At 34.6% G+C, this 27,673-nt stretch overlaps 1 protein-coding gene across 1 annotated transcript in view; it reads right to left on the bottom strand.

Moving 5' to 3' along the window:
- The window catches only part of Gpr158 (G protein-coupled receptor 158), a 401,208-nt gene that overhangs the window by 45,004 nt on the left and 328,531 nt on the right, over window positions 1–27,673 (bottom strand). Inside the window, exon 6 of the mRNA XM_026401197.2 lies at window positions 20,431–20,540. Coding sequence (XP_026256982.2) covers window positions 20,431–20,540 — 110 coding nt within the window. The remainder of the gene's footprint in view (window positions 1–20,430; window positions 20,541–27,673) is intronic.

Below are 27,673 nucleotides of genomic sequence, written 5' to 3'. Positions count from 1 at the left end.
TATAACAATGAGGATCTCCTTCCATCTTCTGTGCAATTCCCCTTCTCTCTCCCATTCCCTCCCACCTCTTGTCCCTGTTTAATGGTAATCTTCTTCTCATGCTCTTCCTGCCTGCTCTGTTTTAAGTCCCCCCCCCTTATATCAAAGAAGACATTCAGCATTTGTTTTTTAGGGATTGGCTAATTTAGCATAATGTGCTCTAATGCCATCCATTTCCCTGCAAATGCCATTATTTTGTTATTTTTAGTGCTGAGTAATATTCCATTGTGTATAAATGCCACATTTTTTTTTATCCATTCATCTATTGAAGGGCATCTAGATTGGTTCCACAATCTAGCTATTGTGAATTGTGCTGCAATGAAAATTGATGTAGCTGTGTCTCTGTAGTATGCTCTTTTTAGGTCTTTTGGGAATAGTCCGAGGAGGGGAATAGCTGGGTCGAATGGTGGTTCCATTCCCAGCTTTCCAAGGAATCTCCATACTGCTTTCCAAATTGGCCTCACCAATTTGCAGTCCCACCAGCAATGTACAAGTGTACCCTTTTCCCCATATCCTCAACAGCACTTGTTATTGTTTGACTTCATAATGGCTGCCATTCTTATTGGAGTGAGATGGTATCTTAGAGTGGTTTTAATTTGCATTTCTCTGATTGCTAGAGATGGTGAGCATTTTTTCGTGTATTTGTTGATTGATCGTATATCCTCCTCAGGGAAGTGTCTTTCAGATCCTTAGCCCAATGGTGATTGGGTTATTTGTTTTCTTGTTGTTTAATTTTTTTGAGTTCTTTGTATACTCTGGAGATTAGGGCTCTACCTGAAATGTGAGGGGTAAAAATTTGTTCCCAAGATGTAGGCTCCCTATTTACCTCTCTTATTGTTTCTCTTGCTGAGAAAAAACTTTTTAATTTGAATATGTCCCATTTGTTGATTCTTGATTTTAACTCTTGTGCTATAGGTGTCCTATTAAGGAATTTGGAGCCCGATCTCACGAGATGGAGATTAGAGCCAACTTTTTCTTCTATTAAATGCAGAGATTATGGTTTGATTCCTAGCTCCTTGATCCATTTTGAGTTAACTTTTGTGCATGGTGAGAGAAAGGGATTCGATTTTATTTTGTTGCATATGGATTTCCAGTTTTCCCAGCACCATTTGTTGAAGATGCTATCCTTCCTCCATTGCATGCTTTTAGCCCCTTTATCAAATATAAGAAAGTTGTAGTTTTGTGGGTTGGTTTCTGTGTCCTCTATTCTGTACCATTAGTTTACCTGCCTGTTTTGGTACCAGTACCATGCTGTTTTTGTTACTATTGCTCTGTAGTATAGTTTAAAATCTGGTATCACTATCCTACCTGTTTCACTCTTACTGCTTAGAAATGCTTTTGCTATTCTGGGTCTTTTATTTTTCAAGATGAATTTCATGATTGCTTTTTCTATTTCTGCAAGGAATGCCATTGGGATTTTGATTGGCATTGCATTAAATCTATAGAGAACTTTTGGCAATATCGCCATTTTAATGATATTAGTTCTGCCTATCCATGAACAAGGTATATCTTTCCATCTTTTAAGGTCTTCTTCTATTTCTCTCTTTAGGGTTTTGTAGTTTTCATTGTACAGGTCTTTCACCTCTTTTGTTAGGTTGATTCCCAAGTATTTTATTTTTTTTTTTGAGGATATTGTGAATGGGGTGGTTGTCCTCATTTTCATTTCAGAGGATTTGTCACTGATATACAGGAATGTCTTTGATTTAAGCGTGTTGATTTTATATCCTGCCACTTTGCTGAATTCATTTACTAGCTCTAGAAGTTTCTTGGTAGAACCTTTTGGGTCTGCTAGGTATAGGATCATGTCATCCTCAAATAGTGATAATTTAAGTTCTTCTTTTCCTACCTTTATGCCTTTAATTTCTTTCGTCTGTCTAATTGCAATTGCTCTGGCCAGTATTTTGAGAACTATGTTGAACAGAAGTGGTGAGAGAGGGCATCCCTGTCTTGTTCAAGATTTTAGAGTGAATGCCTTCAATTTTTCTCCATTTAGAATGATGCTAGCCTGAGGCTTAGCATATATAGCTTTTACAATGTTGAGGTAAGATCCTGTTATCCCTAGTTTTTATAGTGTTTTGAACATAAAGGGATGGTTTACTTTGTTGAATGCTTTTTCTGTGACTATCTAGATGATCATATGGTTCTTAAGTCTATTGATGTGGTGAATAACATTTATTGATTTCCATATATTGAACCAGCCTTGCATCCCAGGGATGAATCCTACTTGATCATGGTGCATGATCTTTTTGATATGTTTTTGTATCCGATTTGCTAGAATTTTATTGAGGATTTTTGCATCTATGTTTATTAGAGATATTGGTCTGTAGTTTTCTTTCTTTGAAGTGTCTTTGTCTGGTTTAGGAATCAGGGTGATGGTGGCCTCGTAGAATGAATTTGGAAGTGCTCCCTCTTTTTTCTATTTCCTGAAATAGCTTGAAAAGTATTAGTATTAGTTCTTCTTTAAAGGTTTTGTAAAACTCTGCTGTATACCCATCTGGTCCTGGGCTTTTCTTGGTTGGTAGTCTTTTGATGGCTTCTTCTATTTCCTCCATTGATATTGGTCTGTTTAAGTTGTGTGTATCCTCTTGATTCAATCTGGGCAGATCAAATGACTTAAGAAATTTATCAATGCCTTCACTATCTTCTATTTTATTGGAGAATAAGGTTTCAAAATAATTTCTAATTATCTTCTGTATTTCTGTAGTGTCTGTTGTGATATTGCCTTTTTCATCCAGTATGCTAGTAATTTGAGTTCTCTCTCTTCTTCTCTTCGTTAGCATGGCTAAGGGTCTGTCGATCTTATTTATTTTTTCAAAGAACCAACTTTTAGTTTTGTCAATTTTTTCAATTGTTTCTTTTCTTTGCATTTCATTGATTTCATCTCTGATTTTAATTATTTCTTGCCTTCTACTACATTTGCTGTTGTTTTTCTAGGGTTTTGAGATGGAGTGTGAGATCATTTATTTGTTGGTTTTTTCTTTTTTTGAGGAATGAACTCCAAACTATGAATTTTCCTCTTAGAACTGCTTTCATTATGTCCCATAGATTCCAATATATTGTGTCTGTGTTTTCATTTATCTCTAAGAATTTTTTAATTTCCTCCTTGATGTCTTCTGTAAGCCATTGATCATTCAGTAACATATTGTTCACTCCAAGTGATGTAGGATTTTTACTTGCTTCTTTTATCATTGATTTCCAGTTTCATTCCATTATGATCAGATAAGATGCATGATATTATCTGTACTCCTTTATAATTTCTAATAATTGCCCTATGGGATAATATATGGTCTATTTTTGAGACGGATCCATGTGCTGCTGAGAAAAAAGTATATCTGCTTGATGATGGTTGATATATTCTATATATGTCCGTTAAGTCTAGGTTATTAATTGTGTTATTGAGTTCTATAGTTTCTTTATTCAACTTTTGTTTGGAAAATCTGTCCAATGGTGAGAGAGGTGTGTTGAAGTCACCCATAATTATTGTGTTGTGGTTTATTTGCCTCTTGAACTTGAGGAGAGTTTGTTTTATGAAGGTAGCAGCACCATTGTTTGGGGCATAAATATTGATAATTGTTATGCCTTATTGGTGAATGGTTCCCTTTAACAGTATATAGTGTCCTTCTTTATCCCTTTTGATTAATTTAGGCTTGAAGTCGATTTTATTCTATATGAGTATGGCCACCCCTGCTGGCTTCCGAGGACCATGTGAGTGGTATGATTTTTCCCAACATTTCACCTTCAGCCTGTGTATGTCTTTTCCTATCAGATGAGTCTCCTGAAGGCAGCATATTGTTGGATCTGTTTTTTTAATCCAGGTTACTAAGCTATGTCGCTTAATTGGTGAGTTTAAGCCATTAACATTTAGGGTTACTATTGATGTATGGTTTGTACTTCCAGTCATATTTGTTTGTTTATTTATTTATTTATTTCTAATTTGGTTTGTTTTTACCTCTTTGATTAGTTTTTCCCCCCTTTTACTGAGGTACTTCCCATTGTTGGTTTTGGTTGTTGTTTTTCATTTCCTCTTTGTGTAGTGTTTTGCCCAAAATGCTTTGCAGTGCTGGTTTTCTGGCTGCGAATTCTTTTAACTTTTGTTTATCATGAAAGATTTTTATTTTGTTGTCAAACCTGAAGCTTAATTTTGCTGGATACAATATTCTTGGTTGGCACCCATTATCTTTCAGCATTTGAAATACGTTGTTCCAGGATCTTCTCGCTTTCAGTGTCTGGGATGAAAAATCAGCAGTTAACCTAGTTGGTTTACCCCTGAATGTAACCTGTCTCCTTTCTCTTGTAGCTTTTAATATTCTTACCTTGTTCTGTATGTTGGATATCTTCATAATAATGTGTCTTGGAGTTGTTCTGTTGTAGTTTTGTACATTCGGCGTCCTGTAGGCTTCTAGGATTTGGACATACGTTTCATTTTTCATGTCTGGAAAGTTTTCTAACATTATTTCATTTAACAGATTGCTCATCCCTTTGGTTTGGACCTCTATATCTTCCTGTATCCCAATGACTCTTAAGTTTTTTTTTTAATGATATCCCATATCTCTTGGATGTTTTGTTCATGGTTTCTTACCAGCCTTTCTGAGTTGACTAGACTCTTTTTGAGATGATATATTTTGTCTTCATTGTGTGATGTTCTGTCTTCTACTTGATCTACTCTACTGGTAATACTCTCATTTGAGTTTTTAATTTGGTTTATTTTTAATTTGGTTTTCTTCATTTCTAGTATGTCTGTTTGATTTTTTTTATAACCTCCATCTCCTGGTAGTGTTGTTTTTTTGCTTCTTGAATTTGTTTATGTAATTTGTTGTCGAAGTGATCTTTCATTGTTTGCATTTGCTGTCTAATGGCCTCTTTAAGATTCCATTCCATCTGAGTCAGGTATGCCTTGAGTTCCTGTAAATTTAAGCTGTCCTGCATTGTTTGTGATCCTTTAATTCCTTGTTTTTTCCATGATTCTCATGTTACTTTCCAGCACTGTTTGACTGTTGTGTTACTATTTTCTCCTGTAACTTTGTTTTGGTTTTGTATATCTCCGGGATCTCTCCTTTCTGATGGGAGACAATATTTAGAGATGTTGGGTTTTATTGTAATTTAAAGCAAATTCATTCATTTCATAAAATACATATGGATTCTAATGGTGTATAGGGAACTGTGGTTTGGTCTTAGAACTTTATGTTTTGGTTGGGTGATGTGATGGTATGGGCTTAGTGTATCTAAGCTATCTTGGAAGACTGCTCTACTGAAGGGGGATATTAACAGGAGAATAGATCAGAGTATTTGGGTGTAGCTAGGGACTTGGGAGCACTATAGACAGCCTCAGAACATTCACCTATTTGCATTTGTTAATTACATGTAATAGAAGTCATAATGCTTGGGAGGAAAGGTAGGGGAAGAGGAAGGAAGAAGTCACTAAAGAGAAAGAGAGAGAAAAAATAGGTAGAATAAAAGAAAAGGGAAAAATAAAAATTGAAAAAAAAAAAGCACTCTTAGAAAGTTCTATTATCTTCTCTTCCAGTAGGTGGAGCTGTGCACTCCGGGCCAAGCTTCTGCCCTCAAGACACAGGAAACAATCCCTGTGAGGAGGCTCCTCCTCCCCAGCTGGGCGGCTCTCCAATCCTGGTAGTCCAAGGCCGCTCCTGGTCTCCAGCTCCCCCCCCCCCCACTTCTCCTGCCAGCCAGGCCCCACTCACCCACCGGTGCCGTCCTGCACAGATCTAGCTACTCTCTGGGCCTGCAGTCCCCTGGATGTCCTGCTGTCTTGAAGGCCTGGGCGCTCTCTCTGTTTGCCATTCACCCAGACCCAAGGTTGTGGAACGCAGGAGCTGGGGACTGGCAGCTTATTTTGCCTGATTCCCTTCCATAGCTAAGCCCTTGAGAGCTGGTGAAAAATGCCTTGGCTGTCCCCACTGGTGGGAGGGGGAGTTGGAGGTCAGGTGCCCTTCCTGTTTCCCTGGGCTCATGTTCAAGGAGAACTGGGGAGAGATTTTTGAGTTTTCCCAGCTGTATGGATATGGTGGGCTGAGGGTCACACACCTGTGGTCGCCAATTTCACTGTGGAGCAATCCATCTGTGGAACTTTGATGACGTCAGTTCTCTGCCGTGGTGGACACCAGTCTCCTTGCTGGGGTGTCCGATGGGAAGGGTGGGTCTGGTCTGTCTCTCCTAAGTCCCAGTCTCAGATCTTGGTCCACTGGCCCCTGGAAGCTCAGTTGGCATCTCCTCACAGGATCTGAAGTTTTGTTTCTCAGCGCCACTCGTGGGTCACTGTAGCAGCTGAGTCACCTCCGACTGTGGCGGGTTGCCAATCAACCAGCCAGTACCTCTGCTGAATCAGTGCCCAAGCACACCACAGCCTCTGAGATGCTCAAACTCCTCCCTTAGGTTTCACCGCTGCCCAACTTTGCTGGATGTTCCTGACAAGACAGCATCCGGTTGTTCTGAACTCGCTCTCTGCCAGCGAAGTGGAGCAGGTCATGGGAGTGCTACCTCCCCACCCAGCGCCATGTTGCAAAACTACTAACTTTTTAAAGAATAGTTGCACATCAGTATCTTTAACCTATTTTTAGATGTTAGTCCTTTATAAAAGAAATGTTTAAAAATAGTATTTTTAAAAACCCTAAAGAAATCTTTGTTTTCACCTTAACATTAACCCACAGTAAAATACACAAGATTTATGAGCCAGGAAACAGAGGCTGCAACCACAGATAAAATTTAGGAGGTAACTGTGTTAACACATAACCATTGTTGGGTTTGCCAATATTTTTAAATGTGTAGATATCTTATTAATGTTTATAAAGAACTTTCAGTTGTCAATAAAACTTGCAAATTAATTTAAAAGTGCTGTTCTGATTGCTCTTATGGTTGTTGTGCTATTTAATTTTTTATATTTTGTCTCACTACTAGATTTAAAGCTCTTTTATTTAAATTTCTTTGTAGGTCCCAAAGTGTCTTTTATCTTGCCTTGCCTATTATAAATCATTAGTGTTATAAACTAAAACAAAGATGAATCTATTTTTACATGTAAATTGATTCCTCCATTAAAACTATAACATATGGTCAAAATATAAAATTAGAAAATCATAAACAAAGAATGAAATGAGAAGCAATTATATATAAATAGCATTTAGTTGAATTTTATTCTCTAGAATTTTTTTATACATAAATAAAATATTTTATAATATTAGGGTTATAGTATATAATATTTTGCTTTGTTCCATATGTGATATCTAAGCATTGTTGAATAAAATTCTGTATTTGTAAATGTCATGATCTTTGATAACACACAACCATTTAATCAAATGATTTCCTTGTTTTATGCCACTTTTATGCTTTCTTTAGATTTCAGAAATTTAAAAAATTCAGTTTTTAAAAAGTTCTTAATACATTGTACTAAATATTGATAGAGTGCTGATTAACACTCCCATCCCCCACCCCACACATACACCAGGATACTATTAGTGTCTTACCTCACTGGATACTTACTAATATTGAAAATTATATATATTTTAAAATACTCTTTTTTAATTACTAGTTTCATTGGATATCTTTTCAATTTAGGCCATTTGCATATTTTCTTTGGAAAACTCAATTCTAATTTTTAAATGTTTTTTTTTGTCCTTTAGTTGTTGAGTTATAATTCTTTATATATTCTAGATGTCAGACCCTTTTTAGACAGATTATTTGCAAATATATTCTCCCATTCTGTGAACTTTCTTTTTACTTTTTTGATAGTGTGTTTTGATGCACAAAATTTAAAATTTGAAGGCCAATTTTTCCCTCATTGCTTGTTCTTTTGCTATCATCCCAAAGTTATGAATATATATACCTGTTTTATTGTAAGAGTTTTACAGTTTTAGTACTTACATTTAGTTCTTCTATTCATCTGGAATCAATTTTTGTATATGGTGTAAGATAGAGGGACGACTTTGTTCTTTCATCTGGGCTATCTGGCTGCCCCTTTATGTGGACACCAAAATTTGCAATAGCATTACTGAAAAGACTGTCTTTCTTCACTGAATTGTCTTAGCAGCCTTATAAAAAAAAAGTCAATTGACCATAAGCTTACAGGTTTAGCTCTTGATGCTCAATTCTATTCTATTGATTTGTATTTCTTTTCTTATTCCAATACCACACTCCCTTGCTTGTGGTAGCTTTGGAGTAAAATTTGAAATCAGGATGTGTGAGCCCTCCAACTTTGTTCTTCTTTTTTAAGATTGTTTTAGCTATTCTAGGTTCTGTGCATTACCACATTAATGTCAGGATAAACTTGTTAATTTCTCAAAAATAATAGCTGTTTTTTTAATAGTAATTATATTGAATCAATTTGGGTAGTATTGCAATCTTAACAATACTAAGTTTTCCAAACCAGTAACATGGATGTATTTCCATTTATTTAAAACTTAATTTCTTTCAACAATATTTTATAGTTTTTGGTGCACCTGTCTCATAGTTCAGTGTTAATTTCTAAAAATTTACTGTTATACTCCTCTAAATTTAATTTTTATTTGAGTTTTAGTTTGTGTATTTCTAGTATAGAGAAATAGAATTGATTTTTATATATTGATCTTTTATAAGTTTGGTGAACTTATTTATTAGTGCTAGTAGTTTTTCAGTGCGTTCTTAATAATTTTCTCTTTAGTAAGATCATGTCATCTGCAAATAGAGATAGGTTTACTTTTTACTTCCATCTCTATATTGGCTATTTCTTTTTTGTGGTCTAAATGCTCAGGCAAAATCTTTCAAGACAATGTTGAATGTTGAATAGAAGTGGCAAGAACATTCTCATCTTGTTCCTGATCTTAAGGGATAAGACTTCTGTCCTTCATTATTAAACATGATGTCAGCTATGGGGTTTTGTGTGGATGGGTTTTAGCAAGTGGTGTTAAGTATTCTTACATTCCCAGTTTGTTGAATTTTTTTTTAAATCATGAGAATGTGTTGGATTTTGTCAAATTCTTTTTCTCCAACATATGGGATTTATCTTTTATTATATTCTGTTACATTGATATTTTGAAAATTGAATCATTCTTGTACTGCTGGGCTAAATCCTACTTAGTCATGATATATAATCCTTTTTAGAAGTTCCTGGGTTCTGTTTGCTAATTTTTTGTTGAAGTTTTATATCAACATTAATAAGGAATATTGATTTATAGCTTTATTATCTTGTGATATAGTTATCTGGTTTTGATTTGTGAAGAACTGGTGTTAAGTCTTTGTTATAATGCATTGATGAAGTTATTTAGTCTTTGGATATTTTTGGTGGTAAACTTTTTGATTACTAATTCAATGTCTTCTCTTATTACAGATGTTTAGTTTCTGCTTCTTCTTGAATCACTGTTCATAGTTTGTCTTTCCAGGAATATCTATAATAGTTGTACTTCCATTATTTAATTCTTTATTGATACAACTCTGATATTTTTCACTGGATATGTGCAGATTCTGGGTGAAGGGCAGCAGAGTGGTCTGAGGCCAAGTGAACTGCTGCCACATTGGAAGGATCATAATGTATCAATCCTCAAACATTATAAGGACCTGACTCTGGGTCTAGGTGATAGGACAAGTGACAGCTGCAGGCTATTTCCCATTGGCTTTTATTTCATTTTTATTGGTACATTGTAATTATACTTAATAGTGGAATTCATTATGTCATATTTGTACATGCACACAATATAATTTGATCAATCTCATTCCCCAGTACTTTCCTTTCCCTCCACTCCTCCCTTCTCCTGATTCAATTGCTCTAATCTACTGATCTCCTTTCTATTATTTTTTTTCAATTAACACATTATATATAAAGGCAGGATTCATTATGGTTTATCTACACATGGACATAGCATAATTTGGTAGGTTTCATTCCCTAGTACTTCCCCATGCCTCCTCTTCCCCTTGATCTCCTTTTACTCTAATGGTCTCTCTCTATTTTCATGAGATCCCATTTTTTTAATTCATTTTTTCCCTTTTTTTCCTCTCTCTAATTTCCACACATGAAAGAAAACATCCCAGCCTTTACTTTCAGAATCTGGATTATTTCACTTAGCATTATGTTCTCTAGTTCTAACCATTTTCCAGCAAATGATATAATTTCATTCTTTTTCATGGCTAAGTAAAACTCTACTGTGTATTTACACACCACATTTTATTTATCCATTTGTTGACAAGCACTTATGCTGGCTCCATAACTTGTCACAGGGAATTATGCTGCTATAAACATTGGTATGAAGGAGTTAGTGTGGTATGTTGATTTTAATTCTTTTGGATAAATACCAAGGAGTGGAAATACTGGGTCAAACAATGGTTCTAGTCCCAGTCTTTTGAGGAATCTCAATACCACTTTCCGATATGGTTGTACTAATTGCTGTCCAACCAACAATGTGTAAATGAACCTTTCTCCCTATATCCTTGTCAACAATCACTGTTATTTGTATACTCAATGATTGCCATTCTAACTAGAGTGAGATAAAAATCTCAGTTCAGTTTTGATTTGCATTTTCCTGATTTTTGAGGATGTTGAACATTTTTTCATATATTTGTTGGACATTTGAATATCTTCTTTTTGAAAAATGTCTCTAGATCATTTGCCCATTTATTGATTGGGTTATTTGTTGCTGGTTTTTTTGGTATTAAGTTTTTTTTTTGAGTTCTTTATATATTCTAGATATTTATCCCCCATCAGAATAATACCTAGCAAGCTGGTGCAAGCCTATAATCCTAGTAACTTTGGAGACTAAGAAAGAAATCACAAGTTCAAAGCCAGTCTCTACAACTTAGTAAGACCCTGTCTCAAAATAAAAAATAAAAAGGGCTGGTGACATGGGTTAGTGGTAAAGTGCCCCTGGGTTCAATCCACAATACAAAAAAAGAAAAGAAAGATAGAAAAAAAAGAAGCTAACAAAGATTTTCTCCCATTGTGTAGGTTCTTTTTTGTGCTATTGTTTCCTTTGCTGTGCAGAAGCTTTTTAATTTGATACCAACCCACTTATTCATCTTTGATTTTTATTTTTACTTCCTGAGCTTTAGGAGTCTTATTTAGGAAGTTGGTGCCTATGCCATATGTTGGAGTGTTGAGTCTATGTTTTCTTCTAGCAGTTACAGTTTCTGGTCTAATTACTAGGTCTTTGATCCACTTTGAGTTGATTTTTATGCTGGGTAGAGATAGGGATCTTATGTCATTCTTCTACATATGGACATCCAGTTTTCCCAGCACCATTTGTTAAAAATGCTATTTTTTTCTCCAACATATATTTTTGGCACCTTTGTTGAGGTAAACAAGATTGATAAACCCTTAGCCAAATTACCCACAAGAAGGACAGAAAAGACCAAATCAACACAATTAGAGATGAAAAAGTGATATCACCAGACATTTGTCAAATCTAGAAGAAAATTTTATAATCTAGAAGAAAATTTATATTCAAGTAAATTGGAAAATTTAGATGATATTGACAAATTTCTAGGTGCATGTGACCTGCCCAAATTGAAGCAAGAGAACACAGAAAATGTAAACAGACAAATATCAAGCAATAAGATTTAAGCAGCAATTAAAAAATCAAAAGAAAGAGAAAACTTTCAACAAAGAAATGGCTAAGACTAGATGGATTCTCAGCTGCCTTCTGCCAAATCTTTAAAGAACAACAAATGCCAATCCTCCTCAAATTATTCCATAAAATATAAAGAGAGGGAATTCCCAGATTTATTCTATGAAGCCAGTTGCATCCTGTTCCCAAAACCAGATAAAAACACAGCAGGGAAAGAAACAAACTTGGCTTTTAAAGAAGACTTGCTCCCCTTCTCTTTGCTGCATGAATGAATTAATCTTCATTTTCAATTATTCTCTTATTCACATAAGGAAAATATTTTCACTTGAGAACATACAAAATTTGATATAGAGTTGCTAACAAAAAGTATCAGGACAATAAAATATTTATAAGCTATAGTCTGAGAAGTATGAATTCTGTGTTAAAAGATTGGTTTTCATTTTCAAGTTGGTTAGAATATACATATACACAGTAAGTTAAAATCATAACCTAAGTAACAAAAATCTCATATTTCAACATTTCATATTTCAAACATGATACATAGTCATTAAACTACATATTATATATAAATAAATAAATAAAATAAAGATATAATGTATATATCTTTATTTTATTTATTTATTTTTATGTGGTGCTGAAGATTGAACCCAGGACCTCACATGTGCTAGACAAGTGCTCTACCACTGAGCCACAACTCCAGCGCCTAAACTGCATATACTAATGAAAGACTTTTTTCCTATACTTAGGAAACTAGAGCATCTGTATAAATATTTTTAAAAATGGAAGCTCACAATTGAAAGACTGAGCATAGATGTTATAAAATAAAGTGCATATCTAAGATACATGTCATATAACAAAGGAAGTAGGACATCTGAAATTAGAATAAATAAAGTTTTAAGTCTCAGTTTTCTGGGTGAGTTACATTCCTATTTTATTCATATCTAATAGTAATTTGTCCTTAAAGGAAGAATAATTAAAATGAATTTTGCCTCCATTTTATTTTACTAAAAATTCTTAGTTTCTGAAAGTGATATGAGTGACACAATTAATACTAGCATTAATACTATCATTCAGCTGAGGCCCTGCAGCACTGTGGACAGACAGTGTGATAAGAAGTCAATGGAGGGAGCAGAGTAGGGAGGAATGAGTAGAGGGAATTATCTTCTGACTGAAGTTTTTAAAATTAAAAACTTTTTGAAGCTTTGGAGGTTTCTTTCCATGGCTCCTATGGGAACCATTCATAATAGCTAGCTGTGTACAGGTCCTAAGGGACACAGACTAAGGTAGCTCCAGACAGACTGCAAATATGCCACAGAAAAAAGATGAGTACAGAAAGCAGTGAGAGAGCCTTGCTTGCTTATTGCTCATGTCTTCATGGTCCTCACTTTTGTTACTAGCTTTCAAACCTACAAGTGATGGGAATGACAAAACGTAGAGTCTGAAAAGCTAAGGTTTCTGACTACACAGAGTTTCTGAGGATTACCTAGAAACATGATAGCACATGAATAGTCTATGCACTAAGGTGAGTTTCTTTGATATATGCCACACTGATACTTCCTTAATTAATGAAATTACAAAGTAAATTTATATTTGTTAAGAACCAAATGACTTCTGATATTTTCTGTGTCATTAAATATGATTTAAAATAATAAAAGTGTCTCCAGTGAGGCTGTCTAAATCTTAACCTCAGAAAGTCCACAGTGGCACTTAATGAATTATTAAACAGGAAAAGAGAAAGTCAAGTCATTCACAAAACTGTTTTTTAATATTTCTAAAATGCCAGTATCAGAGTTCTGAAACATCAGTTTAATACTTTAATCCTTAAAAATCTGTATTAATCATGCCATTTTTCTAAGACATCTAGTAATTCTTTTAGTATATGAGAAACATAGGTGCATGAGGAAAGTCTCAGGTATTTTCCAATTTCCCCTGAAGTTAAGTAACTTTCTTTAGCTTTGGAACTTTCTCAGCTTCCTATTCAAACAGTGTACTCACTGATTGGAAGAAAGACCTTCCTCAGAAGCGCGAATCCCTTTTCTCTCTCTCTCTTTCTCTCTTTTTAAATTTGTTGTTTTTAATATACCTGACATTCCAATTAGGATCCTCATTTTGTGGTTGTACATACACTGGTCATATATTCATATATTAGCAAAGGAAAGTTATGTCTGATTCATTCATTCATTCAATGAATCCCTATTCTCTAGTGAACAATGTGGCTCTTAAGAAAAGCTGCTATGAGTAATTTTACATCTGAAGGTATTCTTCATCTCAGAGTAGGCATCTAATAAAGAAGAGAAACCACAGTGAGCTCAGCAAAATGGGTTGCCAGGAATCTACATTACTGCCACATGGCAGGCTTTTCAATTTCTAGTCAAAACACAATGTCCAAAGTGTATGTGTTTGAAAGATAAATTATGTTGTACTGTTTTGGCTGAGGTTGGCAATTGCCAACCTTAGCAGAAAACTGCCCCTGGATTCAATCCCCACTACTCCCACAAAACAAAACAAAACAAAACAAAACAAATACTATGGGTCATGACCGTCATGACCTTACTATGGTTTGAGTATTGTTTGAGCATGTCCCCCAAAGGTTCATGTCTTGGAATCTTGGTCCCAGTGAAGTTATGTGGGACATATGGAACCTAGTGGTAGTCCTGAGGTCATTGGGGTGCTGCCTTTAGGAAGTTTTAAAGAAGTTCTCATGGGACCCAGAGTTATTTCTGAGAGAGGGTTGTTATTAAAAGAATAAGTCTGGCCCCATGTAGCTCTCTAGTTTGAGATGTGATGTCCTATGCCATGGGGTCTTTGCCAGTAGTGGCACTATGCTGTTTGAACTTTCATCCTCCAAAACTGTGAGACAAATTAATTCCTTTTCTATATAAAGTTAGCCTGCCCCAGATATTTTGTTACAGGAACAGACTAATAAAAATTTTAAACACCATTCATGTATGTGCAGGGGTAAATGTAAGCAGAATTTTAGAAGAGTGTTATGGATTCCCATAGGAATTTGCCTAGTCACCTAAGAATCAATGCCATTATTTTGCAGCTTTCATAAATGAGGGCTAACAATGGTCTGTTAAGGCAGATCAGTCTATCCTTAGTCAATAAGGTAAAATAATGGCACTTCTGGCATTTGCTAAATAAAGCTTCATTTAAAATTCTCTGCCACCTATGGTTGTTACAAGTTAAGCTAAAAGAAACAATCTTCAATATATTACAAGCTCTTGCCTTTTCTAGATAGCTACCTTTTTAAAAATTTAAGTTATCTTACTATATTTCATGTGTCTTTAGAAGAATATATACAACAAATATAAATATCTTCCTTTCACTTTTTAAAATTTACTAGGAATAAACTAAAACATATAAAAAAATAAGCCTTCCCACAAACTGTAAATATTTGGTGCTAATGAGCACAGCAGAGAAAACTGCTACGGGTTGTACCCAGAGCAAGAAGAGCTGAATAATGCATGAAATGACAAATCCCAGTCCAGAGCCAGAAAAATGCTTTTCATAGCTTGCTTAAATATTCATCTTAAACAAAGTACAACAACAACAAAAAAAGTCCTTTGTTTTTTCTTGATTAGCTTTAGAAAAAGGAAAAGCTAATGTGTTTTCAGAAACGTTATTATAGGGAAAAGAAAGTATTTTTTTCCAGCATTGTTTTTAAATCTTCCCCATCCCCTTTCATTTAAATCATTTCCTCACATTGCCTCCTGAAGGTATCCTGGCTTATCTGAGCCTAGACTGAGAATTTAAAAACAGAAAGACAAACAAAACAAACAAAGAAAGAACCCCCCCCCCACACACACACACCACCAACAACAACAAAAACAAACTAGCTTAGCAGATATTCATGGAAGTGTTAGATGTCTGTTTAGATCCACCTGACATCATTCATGTACCAAATCAAATTTATCTCTGGTTACAGAAACAAATACCTTCTATAAATGAATCTTCTTTGTATTTGCCTATTTCAGTTCTTTTTTTTCCCCTTATGATTGATACTTAACTAGCAAAAACTAATTCCATTCTTTTTCTTTCTCTAAAGAGGTACAGATTCAGGTTCAAATAAACTGCATTGCATGGATGGCCTGCCATTAAGGGAGACAGACTGTTGTCTAGAGAAAAGGAAAGGGCATAATAAAGATAACTAAAAGTCTGTCTGGGGCTGGGGATATAGCTCAGTGGTAGAGTGAGTGTTTACCATGTGTAAGGCCCTGGATTCAATCCCCATAACTATAAATAAACTGATCAACAAATAAAATTTGGTTTGCTTTGGATCATCCCGAATGCTGGTGATTCTAAATTATGTCAGTGCTAAAATACTCCTCTAAGAAAGGACAGAACATTCCACCCCAACCTGACCCCAACTTTGCACACCTTTGTGTTGTACTGTGTTAATAATCAGAGGGCTTTTTCCTTTGGATTGTTAGGATAGTCTTTGGCTGTATGGCTGCAAATGTAGGAAGAGATCACCAGAGGAAAAAATCAGAGATTTGATAAAAGTAAATGCTGGGGATATAGCTCAGTTGGTAGAGTGCCTTGTATGTACAAGGCCCTGGGTTCAATTCCCAGCACCACCAAAATAAATAAATAAACAAACAAACAAATAAATAAATAATAAAAAAGTAAATGCTTTTAAGTTTCCTTCCCAGACTAAACATTACCATTTCCAAAGATACAACAAGATCCTATATCTTCTTCATGTGTCCTTTAGTTTTCAATGCTCTAGAAATTCTATAAACACTATAATCAATCAGTGCCACACCAGGTGATAGAGAAAGAAATGTTCAATATTTCCACTAATGCTTGAGAGAAATGCTGGAATAAAATGAAAACTCCTGTCTTTCTTGCCAATTTAAGGAACTCTAACACTTATTTTATATATCTATACTCATAATTTTCTTAGAATTTTCTGTGTAGAGGGATATGACTTAATTTTACTTTAAACAATCTTGAAATGAAAAATGAAATTCTTGTGAAAATGGACTATGGCATTCAAGAGACATTACCCCTTAGCCAAGTCTACTTTGATAACATACTCTGGATCAGGTCCTCCTACAGCTTGATTCTGTAACTTTCCCTTTAATTCTGTGACCTTCCCCACATCCTTCCAGTAAATTCCTTTAATGTTTAATGTCAGTTCTTGTGGTTCGCAACTCCCAATTCCAAACGGGTATATTTATGTACATTCAAATTATACTTAATATTTCCAACTTTTCAAGTGAGATATTAAACCATTTTATAGATAAGAAGGCTGATTCTCAGATGTTAATTTATTCTTGCTAGTATAAATAGGTAATGGTAGAAATGAAATTCAAATTTAGTTTGTCAAGATTTATGCATTTCTTCTTTATCTTGTCACTGAAAAGCTTAGATGTCCTTTATTCAGAGTTACAGGTTGCTTGACTCTTCAGGAATACCAACCAAGAACATACCTTGTGGCTCCATTTACTAGAACCATCCACCCATTCATTTATTAAAAAAAAAAAACTACCTGAATACATAATATGGGCAAAGTAAAGCCTAATACAAAGCTGGCTTAGCCATCCTTCCTTCAAGTTGCTCACATTTTTTTGGATGCTGATTGTTCAGTTTACTGACAAACAGTATTATAACCTGCTAAATTTAAGAAATATGGAAAATAAAATCCAGAATATAATAGTAAAGCCATATGGTTCATAACAGGATAAGAATAATTCAGCTCATTAAATTAGAAATAGTTTCCAGCCAATTTAAGCCTTTAGTGGAGTAATTCTTCACTGCAATGACTTTCAGAGCCACATAGAGAAAAAAATAGTTTTAGTTCCAGTCTTTAAAATGAACAAAAGAGATAATGAAGTAAACTAGTTTCTCAAATTACACCCCTAAGATTATCTGTGGACCAGCTAGTATTTTTTTAAAATCAGTTTCTATTTCTGCTTTAAAATATTTTTTAAAAACTTTATATTATCTTAAAGAAAAAACAATAGATAACAATTTTTGAAAATGAAAAATAACTATAAAAATATAGAGAGTAAAACAAAAATAATGAATCTTTAAAAAAGCAAATTACAGTGAAAAACTGTGAGCCTGAAGCCTGATCTGTTCTTTGTTTCAATATCAACTATCAGACAGGTATTAATACCTACTAGTTCTGTCTTTCTCCTGGAAATAATCAAAATGATTGAAAGAGAATCAGAATAGAAGTAATTTTACCACTTTATCATTCAGTGGTATTTTATACTGTGTTCAAATTCTACCAAATTTCCTTCACTCAAAACAGAGTTATGTGTTCCAGACATTTGGGAATACAATGGGGTAGCACACAGTAATTTAGGGAATGTGAATATATTATGTGTGGTGAGCACTATGAGTAGTGTTGCCAAGTTGCATCTGACATTTTCATTCATTCACTCATCCATTAATGTTTTTTAATTTGTTCTAATTAGTTATACATGACACAAGAATGCATTTTGACAAATCATATATAAATAGACTATAACTTCTCATTTTTCTGGTTGTACAGGGTGTAGAGTTACACCAGTGGTATAATCATGCATGCACATAGGGTGATAATGTCTGATTAATTCTACAATCAATCCTTCCTACTTCTTTACCCTCTCCCCTCCCTTCACTCCCCTCTGTCTAATCCAAAGTAACCTCTATTCTTCCCTACCCACACCCTTAGTGTGAATTAGCATCTGCCTGTCAGAGAAAACATTTGGCCTGTGGTTCTTTGAGACTGGCTTATTTTGCTTAGCATGATGTTTTCCAGCTCCATTCATTTACCAGCAAATGCCATAATTTCATCCCTGTTTGAGGCTGAATAATATACCACTGTGTATATATTTTTTTATCCAGTCCTCTCTTGAAGGTAGGTACCTAGGTTGGTTCCATACTTCAGCTATTGTGAGTTGAGCTGCTATAAACATTGATGTGGTTGTGTCAATGTAATATGATGATTTTAAATCCTTTGGATATATACTGAGGACTGCAATAGCTTGGTCAAATGGTGCTTGTGGTAAAGATTTTCTCCCATTATGTAGGCACTCTTTTCACCTTTTTGATTGTTTCCTTTGCTGAAAAGCAGCTTTTTAGTTTTAAATACCTTTCATGTATCAGTCTGTCTTTGTGCTGAGTGCTAGGGTTCAGTGGTAAGACTCTCAAGGAGAAGGTAAATTAGTGAAGAAGAAAAATAATTAAGAAAACTATAAAGCTGTGAAAGTATTACAACAGAGACCCCAATAGACACTAAGCATTAGACTAGTAGGGTAAGAGGTAATTTTCAAAACACAGAAGTATACCTATTCTTTCAGAATTTCTAGAAGGGTTATAGTATACTAAATGCTCCCATTGATTTCTTATCTTCTTTAGTGAGTATCAGTTGAAATAGCTATCATATAAAGAATGGGAAATCTGGAAGGCACTTCAAGAGCAGAAGGAAACAGCAGCAAAGTATGCTATAATGTGGAACAAGTGAGGGAAAACCAGAAAGAACATTTTCGATCGTCCAAGCCTCTCCTTTATAAGAAAGACAGGCCTTGCTTTCCTAGATAAGAAGCCAAATTCAGATTTAAATCGGATCATCTCAAAGTCATTCCAATATTCTTTGCAATTTACCATGTATATAACAAAGAAATCTTGAGAGTCAAGAATATTCATATTTGTTCCAAAAAGATAATTTGGAGCATTCCTAGTAATTAAGTATGGAAAAGAAGAAAATGAAGGAAGGAAGGAAGGAAGGAAGGAAGGAAGGAAGGAAGGAAGGAAGGAAGGAAGGAAAAAAGGGAGGGATGGATAGATGGAGGGAGAGGGAGGGGAAAGAAAGAGAGAGAAGGAGAGAGAAGGAGAGGAGGAAGGAGATTTAGAAAGGGAAGGGAGGGAGAGAGACAAAGGAAAGGAAAAGAAAAAAAACAGATTCTTATGTGGTGTAATTAGTATATTTTTTAAAAACGGTTGAAAGGGTAGACATTTAAAAACAAATGTTATTATGTTTCTGAAGCATATTATGACATCTTAAATAAATCATTGTGTAATACAGACTCATATTCGAAGACTTTTACTTAGAAACACTTATTATCAAATTAGCATGAATGGCTTACTATGGTTTTCAAAAAGTTTAAAGATAATTCATACAAGAGTTTTCTCTATATGATTACAGTTTATTCCTACTGGAGAATTCTTTCTCCTATGTTTTTTGGCACAACATCACTGAGATTTTTTTTAAACTTGGAAACAGGAGGCAAGAAAAAAGTCTTAAATAATTTCAAGCCAACCCTTGCCCCTGTGGACAGGTAGTTTGTTTTAATGCCTCATTATTAGTATATTTACTTTTGAAACCAAGTCTAAAGAAATTTATGGTATTCTTCATTGTCAAGATTGATAATCACTGAAACATACTAGTTAAGGATGAAAACCAAGAAATTAACTTTGCTCATAGAATCTATCAGCAGGATTACCCTGGAACATGGAGATTAGGAATGGAGGACAATAGTTTTTGTCAAACAAGCATATAGCTCAATTCTCCCATACAGGATTCCATGGTAACTCATACATGAATCATCATTTCAGCTGTATTGTCTTTGCATTCCTTCCTGTTTTTAGCTAGTAAATACTATTTAACATTCTAATTTTTTTAGAACTAACCCTTTCCATAATTGAGGACATTTTACTAAAGCATCAAAGAGTTCTGTTATAGTAAAAATTTCCCTAGAGACTTTAAAGTAATTGCTTTGAAACTGAAAAATATATATCATCTTGCTATCTAAATTCTTGAAATTAAACCATTGAAGGCCAATCCAGCCTACAATTACATGTGAAACCAAACAATCTGATCTTTCCATTGAAATGAAAGACTAATAAAATATACCTGTGAAGCTTGAGAGTGACTGTTCCATAAACAGTGGCAAAACCAAGAAGACGGACCCATCTTAGAAGAATACAGCGAAATGTACTTGGCTTAAAGTACAAAATAACAACCTGTAGGATGAGAACACAAAGAAAGAAAACTTCAGGATCAGCTGATGACCCACAGACTAAAGTTATTATTTCATAACCTGATGTTTTGTACACCTGAGGTTTATATAAGCACAAACTTATTTGAATAATTCTTTAAAATGTTGCTTTAATCACTCATTGTCCAGATTGAAAGACTACAGTCTGGACTTCAAATTGTTTTTTTACTTCAAAATAAAATATAAGTTCTTTATATGCAACATTGAGGAGTTTCTATTAACTATTTCTATGTCTCTAGTAGTCCAAACTTATCCTCTTTTTACTTCCCAACATAGGCAATCTAGGTGACCCCCATTGCCATTCTCCACCACACCCTTGCTTATTCCCACCTACAGTACCTTTCTGCTCTCTGAGGTAGTCCTAAGATTCCTAAGATCACCTCAGACTGCACTCACTGTAAATAATCCCTCATTTCATTTTTATTTTTTTTTCTTCATTTGAACTCCTGGGGATCAAAACTAGGGCTTTGTGCATGCTAGGCAAGCACTACCAATGAGCTTCATCCTCAGGCCTTATCTTCATTTTATTTTGAGACAGGGTCTCACTAAGTTGGCCAGGTGGGCCTTGAACTGTTCTTGCCTCAGCTTTCTGGATAGCTGGGATTATAGGAATAGCCAGCTCATTTTTACTTCATATTATTTGGGTCCATTAATTCACTAACTCCTTGCTTCTTACTCCAGAATTTTCATTCAACAAGTAATAATTAAACATTTTGGGCATTGTGGTATGTGCTGCTGATACAAGATCCAAATTAGGAGGGAAAAGAAATGTAAATAGGGGTTTGAATTAAAGTAATATAGACACTATGGTGAATATCTGTATAATTCCAGTAGGACTATTAAGAACTGAGTAGCTCATTGTAAATGACGATGGGGCATGGGGCAGCCAAAAGATATTGCAAGGCATTCTATCACTTTTCATATGTTGCTGTTTGATTTTCAGCAAGGTCTTGTAAACTAAGAATTGGTTTGACCATGCCTAAAGAGCTCTGTGTAGCACTAAAGGATTAATGTTGTTGAAAAATGCAGATTTATGTTATTCTGGTAGAGCAGTTGGCCTGAACTGATTCTGCTGAAATCAAGACCATCACAACAGAAAATATAGCCACTGCCAAAACCCTATTGTTGTTGTTGTTGTTGTTTTGTACCAGAGACATACATTCCTGGGGCCGTACATGTACACAGTACTTTAATTTTCCAATTCACTAGGTATTGTAAAGATACAGGATCAAGATTTGTCTTCAGAATTTTTCAGAAAAATGTTTAAATTTGGCAAAATTTCAAAAAATAATATAAATCCCCTTCTTTTTTATTATTTTCACAAAACAGGTTATATTTCTATAAATTTATATTCTGTTTTAGCTCATACATTTTAGACTTGTTTCTATAAATTTGTATTATATTTTAGCTCATATATTTTAGATATTTCAATAATACAAGAATCTAACATTAATTATGAGTTCTGCAAAGCAAGCTCTATTGTTTATTAAGGAATCAAAGCTGAAAAATGGAAAGAAAACTTAGGAGGAAAACAAAAGAGAAACCTTGGGGAATATACATGTTCCTTTTTATGCCTGGGAGAAATACAGATTAGAGACTAGGAATCTAAAATATAGAACACATAAAATCTCAAAAAATTTCTTCTAGCAATGGCATTAGAAATAATTCTAGTACAGTGGACTCCTGAGACTGCAAAAATCCTGGGAGCTATTGTAAAACTTACCATTTTTCAGTAAGCTATCTCTGAATGAGTAAATGAAGAGCAAAGGTGAATAATTATAATGCAGAATTCTGCATATGCTTTAAATTTAAAGTAAAGAATTACTCCTCCACTGTTTGGGAACTACTGATACACCTTCAAAATTTTATCTCTGAGATAAAGAATTTGAGGGCTTGTTATTATAAGGGAAGACTGAGTTCGAAATAAATGAAATAATGAGCCATTTTTTAAGCATCCAAGGATGTGGTATACATTTAAAAAGTCATAGAAAATGAACTCCTTATGAACTTAATAAAATGTATTATTAAAAACAGTTCAGTAAATAATGAACAGGAATTTGTGCTTTGGGTGTACAGAGGCAATGTGGATGGTCTTATTTCTATTCTTTATTAATTGTGTGACTTTCACAAATTACTTAACATTGTCTCAGATGACCCATTTGTAAACAGACAAAAAAATTAATACTACTTCATTCTGGGGTTGTTGAAGTTTAAATGCAATCATGTGGGGTAAGAAAACAGTGCATGGTACTTTGAATATTCAATAGCATTGGCTAATGTTATTAAGAGATTTGATATATTTATTCTTTGTTCCAAAGTTACCATTTTGATTATAGTATAATTGTACCCCCTTATTTATTTATTCATTTATTTTTATTTGTTTTAATTAGTTACACATGACACTACAATGACCTGACATATCATACATTTGAATCAGATGGGGTATAATTTCTCATTTTTCTGAGTGTATAGGTTGCAGAATCACATTGGTCATGCAGTCATATATATACCCACAGCAATAATAAAGTCTATTTTATTCTGATGTCCTTCCTTTCCCCCCTTTCCCTCCTCTCCTCTCCCATCACTTCTCTCTACGCAACCTAATGTGACACACTTTTTTTTCCTTTTTCCTCACTTCGTCATACCTGTATTCTATATAACGAAGGGGGTCTCCTTCCATCTTCTGTGCAATTCCCCTTCTCCCTCCTTTTCTCTCCCACTCTCTTCCCTATCTAGAGGTAATCTTCTTCCCATGCTCTTCCTCCCTACCACATTTTGAGTCACCCTCCCTTATATCAGAGAAGATATTTGGCATTTTTTTTTTTTTAGGGATTGGCTAACTTCACTTAGCATAATCTGCTCTAATGCCATCCATTTCCCTGCAAATGCCATGATTTTGTTATTTTTTAGTGCTGAGTAATATTCCATTGTGTATATAAGCCACATTTTTTTATCCATTCATCAATAGTTTAGCTATTGTGAATTATGCTGCTATAAACATTGATGTGGCTGTGTCCCTGTAGTATGCTGTTTTTAGGTCCTTTGGGTATAGTCTGAGAAGAGGAATAGCTGGGTCAAATGGTGGTTCTATTCCCAGCTTTCCAAGGAATCTCCATACTGCTTTCCAAATTGGCTGCACCAATTTGCAGTCCCACCAGCAATGTACAAGTGTACCCTTTTCCCCCCCGCATCCTTGCCAGCACTTGTTGTTTGACTTCATAATGGCTGCCATTCTTACTGGAGTGAGATGGTATCTTTGAGTAGTTTTGATTTGCATTTCTCTGACTGCTAGAGATGGTGAGCATTTTTTCGTGTATTTGTTGATTGATTGTATATCCTCTTCTGAGAAGTGTCTGTTCAGGTCTTTGGCCCATTTGTTGATTGGGTCATTTGTTTTTTTGTTATTTAACTTTTTGAGTTCTTTGTATACCCTAGAGATTAGAGCTCTGATGTGTGAGGGGTAAAAATTTGTTCCCAGGATATAGACTCCCTATTCACCTCACATATTATTTCTCTTGCCGAGAAAAAACTTTTTAGTTTGAACTCATCCCATTTGTTGATTCTTGGTTTTAACTCATGTGCTATAGGTGTCTTATTAAGGAATTTGGGGCCTTACCCCATGTGATGGAGATTAGGGCCAATGTACCCCATTATTTTAATGAATTATTTTATTTTTTTGTGGGGAGGATTGAACTCATGAGTGCTGAGCCACATCCCAAGCTCTTTTTTTGTTGTTGTTGTTTTTAACTTTGAGAGAGGATCTCACTAAGTTGCACAGGAAAAACTGATTAGGGTTCGCAAATCATTGTGATTCTAATTTTCGATATTTACTTACTTTGTGTAGGGAAGTAAAGGATTTGGAAGCCATAAAAAATCTGATATGGATTAGATCCTCAAACTGGTTATAATTTAGTAGAGTGGACATTGCATGTAAATGATGAAAATAATGATATGATCATGCTAAATGTTTACACAGTACTTAATATATGCTAGGCACAAAACATTTTTACATACATGTAATCACTTCATCCTCACAACACTTATAAATTAGGGACATTTATTTTACAGAATTGAGGAATAAAAAATTTAAGTGATATCCCCAGGTCTCGAAGCTAGGAAGTGTCAGAGATAGGATCTGAATGCAAGTAGTTTGACTCCAGAGTTCATGCTCAAAAGAAAACTAGGTGATTCTGTCTCTCAAAAGGGCTCCATTAGCAGGGAAGGTGACCTATGTCATTATCCTGTGAACTGTAGTGTAAGGATTTTAGAGGAGGGAGAAATTACTTTCAGTAAAAACTAATGAAGTTCTACTAGGAGGGATGACATCTGAGTAAGAACCTGAGGAGGAACAGATTTAAGTTTGTAGGTAAACAGGAAAGAGGGAGGGAACCCAAAAGAAAATATGTTGTGGGAAAGTTCCAGAGTGTGGAGAGTACAGTTACAGTCAGGACATAAAGAGAAATACTGGAAATAAAGCTATAAAATAGAGATGAGACTAGATAAGTGTAAGCACTGACTAATAGGGTGAGGAATTTATTTTATTCCATGAACATGAATTTTTATTCCATGAGCAATAGACACACCACTAAAATTTTTTTGAGTTAAGATCAGAAGTGTGCACCAAGGAATTAATCCATCAGCAGCATGTCAAAAAATTAGTTGGGCAATGGAAAAGGAAGAGATTGAATGTGAGAGAACAGGTGGAAGGAAAAATAAAAGGACATGAGTTCATTATCTTCCTACCAAACTTTCTTTTCCCTATCTTATTGCAGTATTATTCATTTTAGTCCCCAAATGTCAACTGCTGGGAGATTCCTGATTACCTCACTGTCCTGCTTAAAACCTTTCAATGGCTCTCCGAATTCTTAGGGAAAAGTCAATATTATTTAAGATGGCTGGCAAGGCCCTTCACAATTGAATCCAGCTCATCTTAACTGCATCATTATTTTCCACTCACACAACCCTTCCAATTTTCCCATGTGCAGTCTCTTTTGACTGCATGTGCTTTATACAACTCTAGAAAGAGAAGGGCCTTTCCATGGCTTAGCATAAAATCCCTACTTTTAATCCTCTCTTCCCTCTGGCAGGTTGCAGGCTCTGTGGCAGCCATATTCATCTTGTCTATTTCTGTGACACTGGTGCTAATGGAGTCCTCACATGCAGAAAAGTCTCAATAAATGTTTGTTGAGTGAAAGAAAAAAATATAAAGTTACAGGAAAAAGTACAGCTGGCTGTAACTAATGTTGTACAATTGGAAATTCAATCTTTCATGTGACCAGAAGAAAGAAAATGCTGACTCGAGAAAACTCTAGGCAGCTAATTATTTGTGAAGGCAAAAGAGAACCAAACATCACAGATATGTGATATTTTTTAAGTCTAGGTGACTAAAGAAGGATGTAAAAAGAAAAGGAGGCATAAGTCTGAGGAAAATTATAATACTTCTACCTAGAAATTTCCCCACCTCATCCTTCCTATCTCAGTTCAGGGTTGGCAACTCAGTTCTCCTCACATCCCACAGACTTAAGTTAGATCCCTATCTTGTTTGCATTTACTATCATTGAATACTAAGTTTGCTTTCATTGCACTCATCAACACTATTTTGAAATAATTATATCTGTAATTCATTTGTTTAATGAGTCTCCCGAGCTAATTTATAAAACAAACATAAGGGAAGGAACTATATTATTCAAAATGCATGCCCATTTCCTGGTATAATACTTGATAATGATAGATAACTAATATATGCATGCGGAAACAATGAGATTTTTTTTAAAAAAGAAAAGAAAGGAGAAAGATGCAAGAAGGGGAGAAAAATTAAGTTCACTTTTTGATATACTAATGATATAAATTGCATAGAGGATCCAATTCATATTTAGCTTACAGTGGTTAATATACTGTATAATTAGAAAAAACAAAGCCCAAAGTGAAAATACAATGTTTCAGGTACTTTCAAACCCTGATATTTAACATTTCATTGTTTAACAACAAATGTAAACATAGTCTAACAAGATTATTATAAAACACATAACCTTTCCCAAAGCTCAAGTTAATAACATTTTATAATAGACTTTGGTAGGAGAAAGAGATGGAGGAAAACTAAGCCACTAATTTGAAAAATCTTTGAATGATGATGATTCTACTAATACTATACTGGTAACTGTTATTTTTTTAAGTTACAATAATAATAGCTACTGCTATGGCTTTAATGTCCCCTCTTAAACTCACGCTGAAATTTAATTTTCATTGCAATAGTATTAAGATGTAGGGTCTTTAAAATGTGATAAGGGCTCTGCCCTCATGATTGGATTAAGGCCATTATGGCAGGAGTGGAATAGTTATCAAGGAAGTTTTCTCCTGATTAACAGGATAAATTTGTTCTGAGTTTTCTCTGACTTGCCAATGCTTGCTTGCCTTTCAGCCTGCTATGACACAGCATGATGCCAGTGTTACACTTTGGCTTCCCAGCATCCAAAATTTTGAGCCACATAAACTTCTACTGTTTATAAATAATCCAGTCTGTGGTATTCTATTACAGCATCAGAAAATGGATCCAGACACTTAACCACACTCATATTGATCACTAATCTAAACATGTTATCTATGTTTAGAGTCTAAAAGTACACATATTACTTTTATCTTAAAGAAAAAGAGACCAAATTTTGATGGAGTTAATTAATTTTACCCTGATTATCAAAATAGTTTTAAAACCAGAATGCATAAAGTTTCTGTACTGAAAGTACTGCTGAAGACATAATTTCAAATTATATAGTCCAAGGTAATACTATCTCCATATTCTTTCCAATACCAGAGACTAATGATAAATATATTGTATCATATGTATAGAAAGCAGAATATGTGTACCACTCAGTTCATTGAGTAACTTAAGGACTGAAAAGCATGTATAGCTGTTGGAAGACTGTACATAGAGTATAAATTATAGGTGCTATAGAATAAGACCTCCTAGATGAAGGAGGTAGTTGAAAAATAAAGAGCATATTCAGAGTCATATCAAATGCATCAATTTTTCTTAAATACAGCTTGTTAGTAACTTGCTATAATTTTACCAGAAGTTTGGTGCCTCTACTCTATTTGAAAGTA

Source organism: Urocitellus parryii, chromosome 9, assembly GCF_045843805.1.
Source record: "Urocitellus parryii isolate mUroPar1 chromosome 9, mUroPar1.hap1, whole genome shotgun sequence".
NCBI lineage: Eukaryota > Metazoa > Chordata > Mammalia > Rodentia > Sciuridae > Urocitellus > Urocitellus parryii.
Note: the sequence above shows the minus strand (reverse complement) of the source record. Positions and strands in the feature narration are given on the sequence as shown.